Source organism: Ruditapes philippinarum, unplaced genomic scaffold (assembly GCF_026571515.1).
Source record: "Ruditapes philippinarum isolate M1 unplaced genomic scaffold, ASM2657151v2 ctg1115_1_1_1_1, whole genome shotgun sequence".
Taxonomy (NCBI): domain Eukaryota; kingdom Metazoa; phylum Mollusca; class Bivalvia; order Venerida; family Veneridae; genus Ruditapes; species Ruditapes philippinarum.
Window position 1 is genome coordinate 311682 of NW_026861434.1, and position 13163 is coordinate 324844.

At 32.0% G+C, this 13163-nt stretch overlaps 1 protein-coding gene across 1 annotated transcript in view; it reads left to right on the forward strand.

Annotated features, from left to right (window-relative positions):
• The window catches only part of LOC132715608 (uncharacterized), a 34481-nt gene that overhangs the window by 12770 nt on the left and 8548 nt on the right, over positions 1–13163 (forward strand). The window contains exons 12-30 of the mRNA XM_060698641.1: positions 279–536; positions 922–1038; positions 1298–1465; positions 1967–2194; positions 2961–3212; positions 3568–3675; positions 4129–4296; positions 4833–5063; positions 5293–5556; positions 5816–5947; positions 6192–6578; positions 6806–7075; positions 7734–7859; positions 8294–8378; positions 8721–8830; positions 9197–9303; positions 10036–10189; positions 10723–10848; positions 11177–11311. Coding sequence (XP_060554624.1) covers positions 279–536; positions 922–1038; positions 1298–1465; positions 1967–2194; positions 2961–3212; positions 3568–3675; positions 4129–4296; positions 4833–5063; positions 5293–5556; positions 5816–5947; positions 6192–6578; positions 6806–7075; positions 7734–7859; positions 8294–8378; positions 8721–8830; positions 9197–9303; positions 10036–10189; positions 10723–10848; positions 11177–11311 — 3426 coding nt within the window. The remainder of the gene's footprint in view (positions 1–278; positions 537–921; positions 1039–1297; positions 1466–1966; positions 2195–2960; positions 3213–3567; positions 3676–4128; positions 4297–4832; positions 5064–5292; positions 5557–5815; positions 5948–6191; positions 6579–6805; positions 7076–7733; positions 7860–8293; positions 8379–8720; positions 8831–9196; positions 9304–10035; positions 10190–10722; positions 10849–11176; positions 11312–13163) is intronic.

Here is a 13163-nt window from a genome sequence, read left to right on the forward strand (position 1 = left end):
TTCGATGTTTAAGAATTTTATATTTTCTGTCCATTCAGCATTCTTACGTAACTTAGTGTCATATAGACATGGATTTGACAAACTTTGGAATTTGGTGCATAACCTCTTTTAATCATTTATATCATTATTCTTACATTATTATGTTCGATAAATAAATATATAATCATCAGTAAAATCGGTCATATTACATTTTTTGTAGTTTTAATTCAGTTGAACAATACTATGTTTGTGCAGAGACAAAATTGCAATAATTGATAATATTAACATTGTCAATTCAGGAGGACCACATTGCGCCGACATCGCATCTATAACACCAGGTTACAGTCTAGTTGATGACTCAATGTCTTTGACATACTGTATACAACTCTGTAAAGGCCAGCAGTTAGAATTTGCTATTGTACAAAAATTCACTTGCAACTGTGTGGATATATTACCAACATTTAATATCGCTCCGAAGAATGAGTGTTTATCGGAATGTCCCGGTAACAGATTTCAGTACTGTGGTGGAGACGCAAACAAATTCTCTGTATTCAATGGTAATTATCATGCTCTTTTTATATTGCAAGCTCCTTTTTGGAGCGTTGTATCTTTTCATTTTTGTAAATCAAGTTTAGATTTTCGAAATATATGTACTTAAAAGCTAACTTGAGTGAATTTAATTTATCATATAAGGTAAAGTTCCGCCACTTGAATTTACTGGAAATAGATTGTTTCGAAAGTCAATGATAAGGTTATGCTTGAAAATTGAAAATAAATCGTTTGCCTTTTTCATTTTTTTCTAACCTTCTTTCCTTACCTCGCACACATGAATTAATTGTTTACGATGTTGCGTTTTCACATGTGCAAAAGTGTTATTCGAAGACTAAAAGGCTTGCTGTGCACTTAATGCGGGCGTTAAATTTTGTTATTTCTCTATTACAGTCAGCAAAAAACTCGCTTCAATGTCGTGTGAGGAACTTCAACTGTTCGGATTTGATAATAACACCTTTCTCCTCCAGTCAACCAACGAAACACAGATACAACATTGCGGGGCTACAGGTAAAATATCTCTTAAATAGATAAAAGAAATAATAAATTAATGATTTTTTTATGAATACCGTTAATACGGTAGCTTTTTTATGAGTTGTTGAGACATTTTATTAAATACACTTGTATCTAAAAATAATTATAAAAAATTCTGATAAAGTAAGATCATACTAATAAAAAATTAAAATACAATGTATAACGTTTTAAATACATAAAAATAGCACATTCTAGATCACAAATATTAAATGCGTTAATCAAATTTCTTTTAAAGCATGTCCATTCTCTTGGATATTCCTAAATGGTTCATGTTACAAGTACATTTTGTACGAAAAGAATATCAAAGAGGCAATAGAAATGTGTGCAGTAGAAGATGCCTATATGGTTACTATAGAAACGAGTACAGAAATTCAAGAAGTTATAAATGCTGCGAATAATATAGGCAAGTTTCCATAGTTTACTTATAGATTTCTGATTCAATTTTAGGGTTCATGTTTGATTGAGCATGTGTCTTGTAATTTTCGAATCGTTAATACAAATAAAAAAAAAACAGAAATCGTTTTGGGAGAACTTTATTGAAGAAGATATTGTTCCTAGAACGGATTATTTTAAATATTAATAATAATGAGATGATCATGATAAAAATAATAGTATAGTTTCGTACATGTACTAAATCCTGTAAAACTTCATAGCTCGTTTAGTGAAGTCCTGTCTAGAAGATGAAATTCTTCATAAAGCAATTATCTTCTCAAGTTTGCATTGTTTCCACTTTTATCAATTATTCGGCTGTATTTCATGTTTAACTTCCATGCATGTGTTTGTCTCAATCTGATTAAAATCAGCTTAAAATAACGCCCCTCATTCAGCAAGAGATAAGTAGATCTGAAGTTAAGGTGTGATTGATGTTTGTCTATGACAATTCATATATTTATGATTATTAAAGGTTTATATAGCACAGTAAGTTCGTGGCGAGTGGGACTTCTTGCATTGTCTCTTAATGGCGGTGTGTTCAGATGGTCTAATGGAAAAACTTTCAAGTCTGATTACTGGAATGATGAAGCGCTCGGTGTTGAAGGACCTGTTGTGACAGTCTTGTCGTCTAACTTTACACTGTGGTACGCTAAAAGTGCCGTTAATGATAACACACGGTTCATTTGTGAGAAAGGGAATGGTAAGTTATTAAAACAGCAACAACAACAAAAGACATTTAAAAAAAATGTCAGTCAATATTGTTGCTGCCAATGTAAGCGCCATGTCTCATTTGAAAGATAAATTATACAAGTTTGCCTTTCAGATCAAGACACGATTAAAAAATATGGTTTAAGTTCTTACATTTGCCCTTCATCACAATAGAAATATTTAGTATTATTCGAATCCTTATTTTAATTAACATGTTCAAGTCAAAATTATGAAGATATCTGACAGTTCTATTCCAAACGAACATTTATTTTTCAAAAAGAACGCTTGATGATGTATATCATTCAATGTCTGGAACTGTACAAATGTATTACGTTATTTTTGCTAGAATGTGGTATTGTTGTTGGGTTTGAAAAATCTTCACAAATAGGAAGTCAAATGACTGGGAGGATAGACAATTAAGATATAAAAATCTTTTTTATAGGTCAGGCTGGTCATAGAGTAAGGAGACGCAATTGATAATTAATAAGATAATATGGAATGTATGTAAGGAAAACTCATAGCAGGAAATACATATAAAGCTAAGCTGCGAAGTCTTTTTCTGATTACTCCTCCCGGGTGAAGTAAAAATTATTGTGACAACTCAAATTCTTAAACACACGAGAGGCACTTATTAAATCATTCAATATTGCGATTCTCGCGTAAAATGAAATTAAATAAAACCTGACGATTTAATTGTATAACAAATATAAATTATGTTCACATTTATCTTTCTAATATCTTATTTTAATATTTTATAGATTACAAGGGATGTTATGATACAACTGGTATGGCCTGGGATATTATTATTACCGACTATTCTAGTATGACTATACAACAATGTGTAGAGATGTGCAGAGTAAACGCTCGAAAATATGCATTTCTGAATAGCACGAGTTGCTCGTGTGAATCAAGCGTCACCTCTGAAAATAAAGGTCAATGCACAAGCGTGTGCAGCGGCCAAAACAACCAAGTATGTGGTGGGGTGGACGTAATGTCCGTGTATGACGTGGGTGAGTGTTTGATGCCTTTTCAATTTCTAAAATAGACTTGTGTAGTTTCTATTTTGGGAACTTTCCAACTTTTGAGATATCAATTTGAAAATAAAAATGAGTCATCCAACAGGATAGAGATTAGTCAAGACTGCAAGGATACTAGTGGCAAAGGCTGGACAACTTTTGTTTAAAACAGGACAAGGGTTAAATCTTATAAAATGAATTATCATATATGCAAAGGTTTCCTTAATTTCCAGCTAACGATGTCACACGTTGTCAGTAATGGCAGATATTTTCATTTGTTTGTTATGATTTCAACAGGCAAAGAAACGTATAGATAATAAATATTTCTTGTTTGCTTGTTTTTTTCCAGACGAGTTTCCATCGTTTGCTAACAGCTGCATAGACTTGTTTAATGCGGGAATATTCATATCAGGAAGGTATTTAGTATCCGGAACAGAACAATTTTGTAATTTTACAGGTAATCTAATGCCTTCATTTAAATTTTACGGTAATGATACTCTTTTCTTTGGTAACAGCATGAAACTAGATTAGCCTACACTTCCATATAGTCTGACCATACTCTATATTGATGTCTGATTTATTAACATAATCAAAATCCATGAAAATTAACTACACGCACACACGTATATTTACAAGTTCAAGCAGGGGATGTGTGAATACATGATAAAGATTATTTATCAAAAACATATATTAACAAATCATACACACACGCGCGAGCATGCACACACACATACACACACGCACGCACACACACACACGTGCGCGCGCGCATAGCAAACACTATTTGGAAACATTTTTCAACTTGTCCAAAAGTTCATACAAGTTTTATAACATATTCTTTTTTTTAATCATTTAAAAGTTTCTGTCTAAGTGTTGCAAGCTATGTTAACAAAACATGCATTTCTTGTAGATGGAACTATCTGCAGTGGTGATGGATGGATTGGTTTTAATGGGAACTGTTATAAATTCTTCCTGAAAAGACAGACGTCGCATCACGAAACATGCCGGGATAATGATGCTGTGCAGACGTCACTGACAACTGTAGATGAATACAATACAATTGTGGAGTATATCAGAAGTATGCCATTCTTGTCTCTAACGAATTCTTCCATCTCTTGTTCTTTGCTCTTAAACATTTAGATCTATGACTTATTGTATATAATGAAGCTATCTTGGTTGCTTATATCGAGGTAACGTTAGTTTAGATGAGTGTCTGGTATATTCCTTCATTATTCAATGTTTAATTCTTTACTTAACAAGTGACCTTGTGATCAGAAATAATAATTCAACCGTGTTTATCTTGTTATGAAGCCGTTAAATGGTCATGTTGTTCACCTCTTTACAAGAAAACACAATTATAACACTGTTGGCAGTTATCATAGTGTTATGCAGAAAGAGAATTTAGAAATTAATAAAATCCATCAATGACAATATACTTGTAAATAATTACATTTTGTACTTGTCTTTGTTGTACATGTATTGTCTTATTTGTAGCTCATAATCTGTTCCATAACGCAGAATGATTCGTGACAACTTATTTTTCTATCCTTTTCTATTTAGTTCTATTTAGTTTACTGGATATCTACTTATTTTTGTCATATAAACTTATTTCAGGACTCAATTTTGAAGGCGGCAATGTGCGTGTTTTCACAGGAATAACTCACGGAGGTTATAGTTTGGATGTGTACATGAGTGACGATGGTTTTCTCACTGACTACAGTCTTATTGTTAATAACCATTTAGTTAACACGGACCTTTACGATGCTAATGGTCACGTCTCGTTTTACATTGACCACTCTCACAAGCATACAACTGACTGGGGCGTCCTTTGTAAAGAAAACAAGTGTATGTTAATTTTTTAAATTTACAGAACAATGTAACGTTAAGAGTCTTTTGATGATACTTGGCAAAGATCATGCTTAATTTGTATTTATATTTTAATCGTGTATTGTTTTAATTGTTTTTGAACGGTTTTAAGAAAATGATATTTTAAAGAACAAACTATATCCATTAAATCATCATCACCGTCATAATCATTCCTGTATTATCATTGTTATTATGAATCTGATTTTAGATATGATTGGCTGTTATATAAAGCCATCAAATCTGGTGCCGATTCTTGAAAACTATGATTCCGTAGAGTTGTCATTATGTCGTCAGTTGTGTATTGCAATTGGGAAGAACATAACCCTGATTGGGTTAGATTTTTGCGCATGCGCAACAGAGGCAGAGTTAACTACCTTGACGTCAACATCTGGAGCAGGGTGTAACTTTCACTGTTCGATTCCTAAAAATCAGTTATGTGGAAACGGATCAACGATGTGGGCTTACCATTCTGGTATGATGAAAACTAACATTTTACCATCTCTGTTAAGATTTGGACAATCAAGATAAAAAATAATTAAAAAGTCTGCTACGAATTATCACTTTAGTGCAATTTTTATGAAAATGGTATATGATATTATGGTAAATTAGTCCCAGTAAATTTTACCGATCAAAGAAAAGAAGCTGTGATTTAACATTTCTTTTATATTATTATTATTATTAATGGTTTTTTAAAGGTAACATTTCTAAAAAGTGTTGTTTACTTGTTTTAGGAATTGGAGATTTACCATATGGTGAAAGTTGCCATCATCTGTACAAGAGTGGTATTTTCTATAATAGCACTTACAGAATACAATCTAACGAGTCGTCAGTTTCATTTACAGAAGCACGTTGTGGTTTTACCGGTAAGTCATTAGAGTAATATAAATGTATAATGTTTTTCAAAAACTTTTCTTTTCATGTGTAAATAAAATATATATTAAAATGAAAAAAAAAATCACCAATACTTGAATTAGAACGACTGATAATAGTACAATTATGGCAATATTATTGACGATTTATATATTGCATCTGTGCTTTGCTCTGTCATCAACATATACACTTACGAACAATAATTGTCATTTAAAATGATACTGATATTTTTTACAGATAACACTGAATGTCCAGCAAATTGGTTAGGACACAACAATATGTGTTACATGTTCATCAAAACCAAAACAACTTTTGAAAATGCTGTAAAACATTGCGCAGATATAAATGCGTACGTGTTGATTCCGTCCAGCAGCAGTTCAGTGGAATTTGTGAGGTCGTTTACCAACATGTCCGGATTATTTGTGGACAATATCTGGTGGAGTGGCATCATGCCCATTCTCTATAATATTTCTTATATATCATCAAATGGAAGACTTGTCGACGTTGATCATTTGATCAGCAGCAACAATCTCCCGCAGACGCATTCTGTACTGAATACTGACACATTGACACTGAGAGCAAATGTTCACAATAAACAACAATTCATATGTCAAAAGGACAAAGGTACATTGCCAATAACCTTGCTAGATAAACATTTATTTGTATAATTTGTATACAACTACACATGTATCAAATTGTGTATTTAAAAACTATTTATGTTTAACATCAATCAATTATCTATCCGGTAAAAGAATAAAGACATTTTATATTTCTTGTACTGAAGGAAATTAGTCTGTTCATTAAAGCAAGAGGGACTTATAGAATATATCTGAATGTTTTACATTATTTAGATTTTCTTGGCTGCTACCGGACCAGTGACGTCCCAGATGCGCAATATAAAAATCTGTCAGGAAATTCTCTTACACAGTGCATATATTGGTGCAGTGGTCAACATTTCAACTATGCGGCAGTATTTTCACATGACTGTATGTGTTTTCATAACGAACCGGCTTTAACAACTGCACCTGGTATGTGTAACATAATTTGTGAAGGTGGTACATCACAGATGTGTGGCGGAGTGAAATCGGATAATACTGTGTACTATTCCGTCTTGAATATCAGTAAGTGATTATTTACCTTCCTTATGTCATATTACTAGAGTAATTAGTTTCACAAAACGAAATGCATAGTAAATTAGATAACTCTGTCAAAACTAAATTAACGTATTGTAAAGTATATTCAAGAATTTTATTTTGCATGATGAACCATAGTTACTTTCAAAGCAAACAAGCGAAGGCAAAAAAATTATATCATTTATGTACATTTTGATAGGTTACATGGCCCTGTATCCATTTCTTTTTGTCAAATTAAAATCCTTTATGAGTATTGTAAAGAAAGAAAGATATATGTAATATTAATAATGTCTCTTATGAAATATTTTTATAAATTCTATGAACAGCAAAATTATATTGTTTCAAAATTTTATCGTCGATTCTCGAAATAGTTGTAACAAAATGACAAAATGTTATTTAACACGCATTAATTTGATTCAAATGTTTCGGAACGGAATATTATTCTGCTATTTTAGGTAGAGTTTTATCAGTTTTGCTATGATTTCGCGCATGCGCCATTGTCTTTAAAGGCAATATACTACCATATGTTTTCATAAAAGCATTTAGAAAATTCATACAATATCTTTTAAAGCATTTTTATTCTTATACACATTAAAGTTATAATATGGAAGTAAGAAATAATATAAGAAATACTGTATTCCTTTAGCAAACATTTCTGGCATCACTGGTTCCTGTCTGGATTTGTTTAAACTTGGAATATGGAAACATGGGCAGTATACGAAGAGAATTGATGAGGTGGAGCCATTTTTTGATAGTTATTGTTACCTTAACCGTAAGTGTTTCCATGCTTGTAATAGATATACATTGTTGAAATATTACATAAGGCAATGTAAACTCTTTATGAAAGGATAATAGTCAATATCAACATCTGATAGAACAGCTTATTTTATAAGACTGATTTTGGTTCATTTTTCAAACCATCCAAATTTAATTCTCGAGAAACCAACATGTATACGTAGAGTGCCAAGCTTAGTCAAGATTATTAGTATCTTAAAGTTCGCTGTCATTTTGGCTTTCCGGCCCTTGTGGCGGTTGGACCTAAAGTGATGACTTTATTTGGGTTTTTTTTGTTTGTTTTTGTTTTGCTGTCATGCTGACACTTTTTTGCTGTCATGCTGACACAGCCACTTCACCATTGACAAAATTAGCTACTTTTTCTACTTTTTAAACAGTAAATTGTTTGATTTAAAACTCTTGTTTTTCCAGCTGCACCATTAGGCAATATTTTGAACAACTTGAAATCATTGTCGGCATCTTCAACACTAGACGGCCACGATGTTAAAGATATCAAGTATGTCATTTGTTGTGCTTCCATATAAATTGAATGGTCTGATGCTAAGTTGGACGAGTTATGCTTTTGAATTATCTACTTAAGTAACATATGCATATTTGGCTATCTAGATGATTTTTGTCTGTTAATAGATATTTCACCGTAAAAATGTACCACAAACGCGCTTAAATAGCTTAAAAATATAATAAAAGCTTTGGAATAGAGAATAGGAAAATGGACAATTTGCAAATGAAATCAGCATATTAATTTCTGGCACTTCTCTATAAATATGAGCATTGTGTTCGGTCGGCTGCCTGACTCATTTTCAGGTGTATGTTATGTACATGTATATTTCTTTTCTAGTTTGACATTCCCCTTTACGAAAGCATGGAAACCAAGTAAAGACGAAAATACCGAGTACATCAAAATAATCTTAGCAGACGAACATCTCATAACTGGAATTGAAATATCAGGTAGGGAAACATTTGGACGAAACAAAGATTACAATAAAAGACCATGAATTATATAACTAACTAACCAAACCCTTTAAAAAAGCTCAGTCTACTGATCTTAAAAATATATATAACTGATTATCACGTAAAGATCACCTTGACACGGCTTTATCTGAAAAGACTGCCTTTGCCGTCAAAAGTGTGCACATGCGCAAAGTATCATTTTCCTAACTGGTCTGACAAAATTAACGCCACATGGGGATTAAAGATGTAGCCGACCAACATTTTAAATTCTTAACAAATACTATTAGTTCAATTGGTAATACTCTTCAAAATTGTGTTGTTGCTGATGTTGTTAATGCTAGCTATAACTTTTTACGTTTATAGGTCTTCACACACATGCTGAGCAGTCATATGTAAAGTCTTACACAATTTATTATCGTGATTTACTGACCGGAGTCCTTGAAAAATATTTGTATAATGGCAGTGCTGAGGTGAGTTTTAACATAAGACAAAAAAAAGATAAAACTTTAGGTGACAAACTTTAACATCTGTCACACCAGTTATAATGCAGAATTATAGATGACGATAAACCACCGCATCGATGTGCAAATGTATTAAATAATTATACGGCAGTGTATAATGTAAATGTATTGTAGTGAGTGTGTAGATGTATTTAAGAAATGCACGGCACTCAGTGTTTATTGTGTTGACAAAGATAAATTTTTTCACGTTTGTATTTTTTTAGATTACATGTATTATTAACATGGTAATGTCTTACAACTAAATCATATACGTTCTACGAAAGCAATGGGGAGAAAAAAAAGTTATGTGAAAGACATCATTGACATTGACCTCCTTCGAAGTATGAGAAAATGATTTCCTTTACAGATACTATTGTCCTTTAGGTATGACCCTGACCTTCATAGGGGCTAGTTTTGCGCGCGAGAAATCATTTTTAGGTTGCTTGCGAACAACTATTTCTGCCGAGTACACCCGTTTGTGACTTGACAAAGCAGTACAGAATGTTGCTATGCACGCGACACGTCTCATTACTTGCCTTTTTCAAAGTAAAGGAAGACCGAGCTCGATTTTAGTAACACGCACACAAATATGGTAAACCGTCATTTGTGGGGAAAATCTTAGAGTAAGAGATCAAACGTAAAGTTTTTACTTGTTTAATCCATTATAAAGTATGTTTTATCAATCCGAATTTGTGTTATCAGATACCAAGTGGTTGTAGCGAGAGGAACGTGCTATGTTTCCACTATTTCTTATCGCCAATGGTAACCAATGAGATACGATTGTTTCCAGAGAGTTGGCACAACTCCATATCTCTACAAATATCTCTTCTTGGACAACTGTACTCGGACTTTAATCGTAAATATTGTTCTTTGGTTTTTGTCCTTTTAGCAATACAAATATGTTATTGTGAATTCAATATTTGATATATTAGAACCTAACATGTATTATATAGGCATGCTACTAGAAGTTTTTTCTCTAGATTGTTTAAATTTTGTAATATAATAGATAAGAAAGCTGGTCTTCGAACCGACAGTAAGGAAATGGAAATACAGTTCGTATATTCAAAATTAAGCTAAGAACAAATTGTTTGGGTTTTTTTTGTTTAGTTTTAGCGTCGATTTTAACACATGTTCGTCATATTTCGGCGGTGGGTCTACCTAACCAGCTTTCCTGGATAACTAACCAGTAATTACAAATAACTCCGACAGTGACGGTTAGACGGAGGCACCTTCATTTTAGATATGAAAATCACAGTATATATTTGCTAAGAGGAGAAACGATCGGCAAAAAGATGTGCCATTGCGCACGTGTTTCAAAAAATGTATAATTGTGACCACTAAAAGACAATTGAACAAAATAAGTAACTAACACAACTAATATACATTTAGATACAGCGACGTTTATAGGGTGTGCGGCAGATCCTGTCTCTACTTTTTCTGATTACGGCTATGATATGGACATTGGGGCGTGTAAAAAATTGTGCCGTGACAATCTCTTCCCATTTGCTAGTGCTAGTAAGTCTTTATGCTTTCAATTTAACTCTACAAGTTTAACTGCAAAACCTGATGCCTTGTTACATAAACACTTTCAAAGTTTTACCTTTATCTAATAAAATATAACAGAGTATGACAAAACAGAGAATATAGAAATTAAAAAGCGATTACATATCGACCGGAAGTACAATTATATATCTTTATTATACCTTATACTACATAATACTTTTACATACTAACTGTGGGTCATGTTCCAAAAGAAAAATAGGTAGCGAGTTCACAGTGGTTATATTGCCTATTTTTGTTGTGAACGGTGATTTTATATCGCAGTTGATGTCTAAATTTTCAGACAGTAATGGGACATGTTCTTGTGGACATGGGAACTTTGATAACGGTTTTGTTGAAGAATCATCTTGCCCCTTGAATACAAGTGGTCTTTTACGGACAAGCAACGGTATAAACAGGGCCGTGTATAGAACATTCTGTAAGTACAACCTTTACCAAATAAGACCACATGACTTAGATTTGTCAGTAAAGAACACCATTTAAGTGAGTTTCCCTTTTCGTTAATAAAGTGAGTTTTCCTTTTCGTTAATGAAGTGAGTTTCCTTTTTCGTAAATGAAGTGAGTTTCCCTTTTCGTTAATGAAGTGAGTTTCCCTTATCGTTAATGTAGTGAATTTCCCTTTTCATTAATGAAGTGAGTTTCCCTTATCGTTAATAAAGTGAGTTTCCCTTTTCATTAATTTTATCGTTAATAAAGTGAGTTTCCCTTATCTTTAATGAAGTGAGTTTCCCTTATCGTTGATGAAGTGAGTTTCCCTTATCGTTAATGAAGTGAGTTTCCCTTATCGTTAATGAAGTGAGTTTCCCTTTTCATTAATGAAGTGAGTTTCCCTTATCGTTAATGAAGTGAGTTTCCCTTTTCATTAATGAAGTGAGTTTCCCTTATCGTAAATAAAGTGAGTTTCCCTTATCGTTGATGAAGTGAGTGTTCCTCTTCATTAATTAATGGTTTCTTTTCATATACTGGTTTGATTGCTAGTGTTTGTTTAGATTATATGATATGAATTAATATAATATAATATGCGATATTTGTTTTAATTATAAAATATGCAATATTTGTTTTAATTATAAAATAAGCAATATTTGTTAGTATACCTTTGTTTAGATAAGAAATATATGTTCAGATTATATTAAATCTGTACAGATTACTATTAATATTTCACTAGATACAGCTTTTTATGATATTATGATATTGACAATTTATGTTTTGAAAAATTTATTCTAAACATTTGACTAACACTTAAAAATTATAGTTTAAACATAGAAAGATTTATGATCATTATGGCTATTAACCATGAATGATTAAATCAATATTAAGGTAGGTAATTTTGTGTAAACAAACATGATAAGATAGTGGAAATAAAAATAAAGTACACTTGTAAGAGAAGAAGATAACTCATCATCTAAACATCTAAATCTTTGACTAATTAAGATAATTATAAATATCTAAGATATTTGTGAAAGATTTGATATTTCGCCAATATAAAAGGGCTAATAACCGAATTCGTTATTTTAATTACCCCAATTTATATATTATAAAGTTGAGTTCAAGTTCTTGAGTACATATTTACATGTACAACTTTTCGTCGTAGTACAATGGAGCTCTGTCAATAAAAGTGTGGGTGTAATACAAAAATCAGTGTAAAAACGATGCCATTATGTTAACAAATTTAAATGGAACAAATTATTGTTGATTGCAGACTTTGTATCAGGTAAGAAAATCAAATCAAATAATGGTAGAAAAGATGTCTGCCTGTCGACGTAGGGATACCGACCATGTTTCAAATTTTTAAATAGCACATCTACTGGTTCCAGAAGTGGACTTGAAAGTGGTTTGAATATGCCTCAAGCTTTCTTTACGAAATAGATGTATTTAAACTATACTAAACTCAAACTAAACTAATCTAAACTAGACTGACAAGCATGTGTAAGTTATCATATAGTAAATTTGTAAAACAAACATAAAATCGGGTATACCATGGTGCTGGTTGTTGTTAGTTCTTATAGTAAAACTTGTTATATGTCTTAAATTTTAGCTTCGAATATTTCCCATAGACTGTTTAAAATATACCTGTATGTAATGGTTCACTTTAGGTTATAATTATTAACAAAAAGTAAGACATTGACACACCCGTATTGTAAACACATGTACAATATAATTATACATGAACATAAACATGTATATTTACTTTACTATCATTCAATTTTCGTGTCGAAATTTTACAATGATTGACACTTTATCTTGTTTAAAGTGATTATGTTTCTTGACTT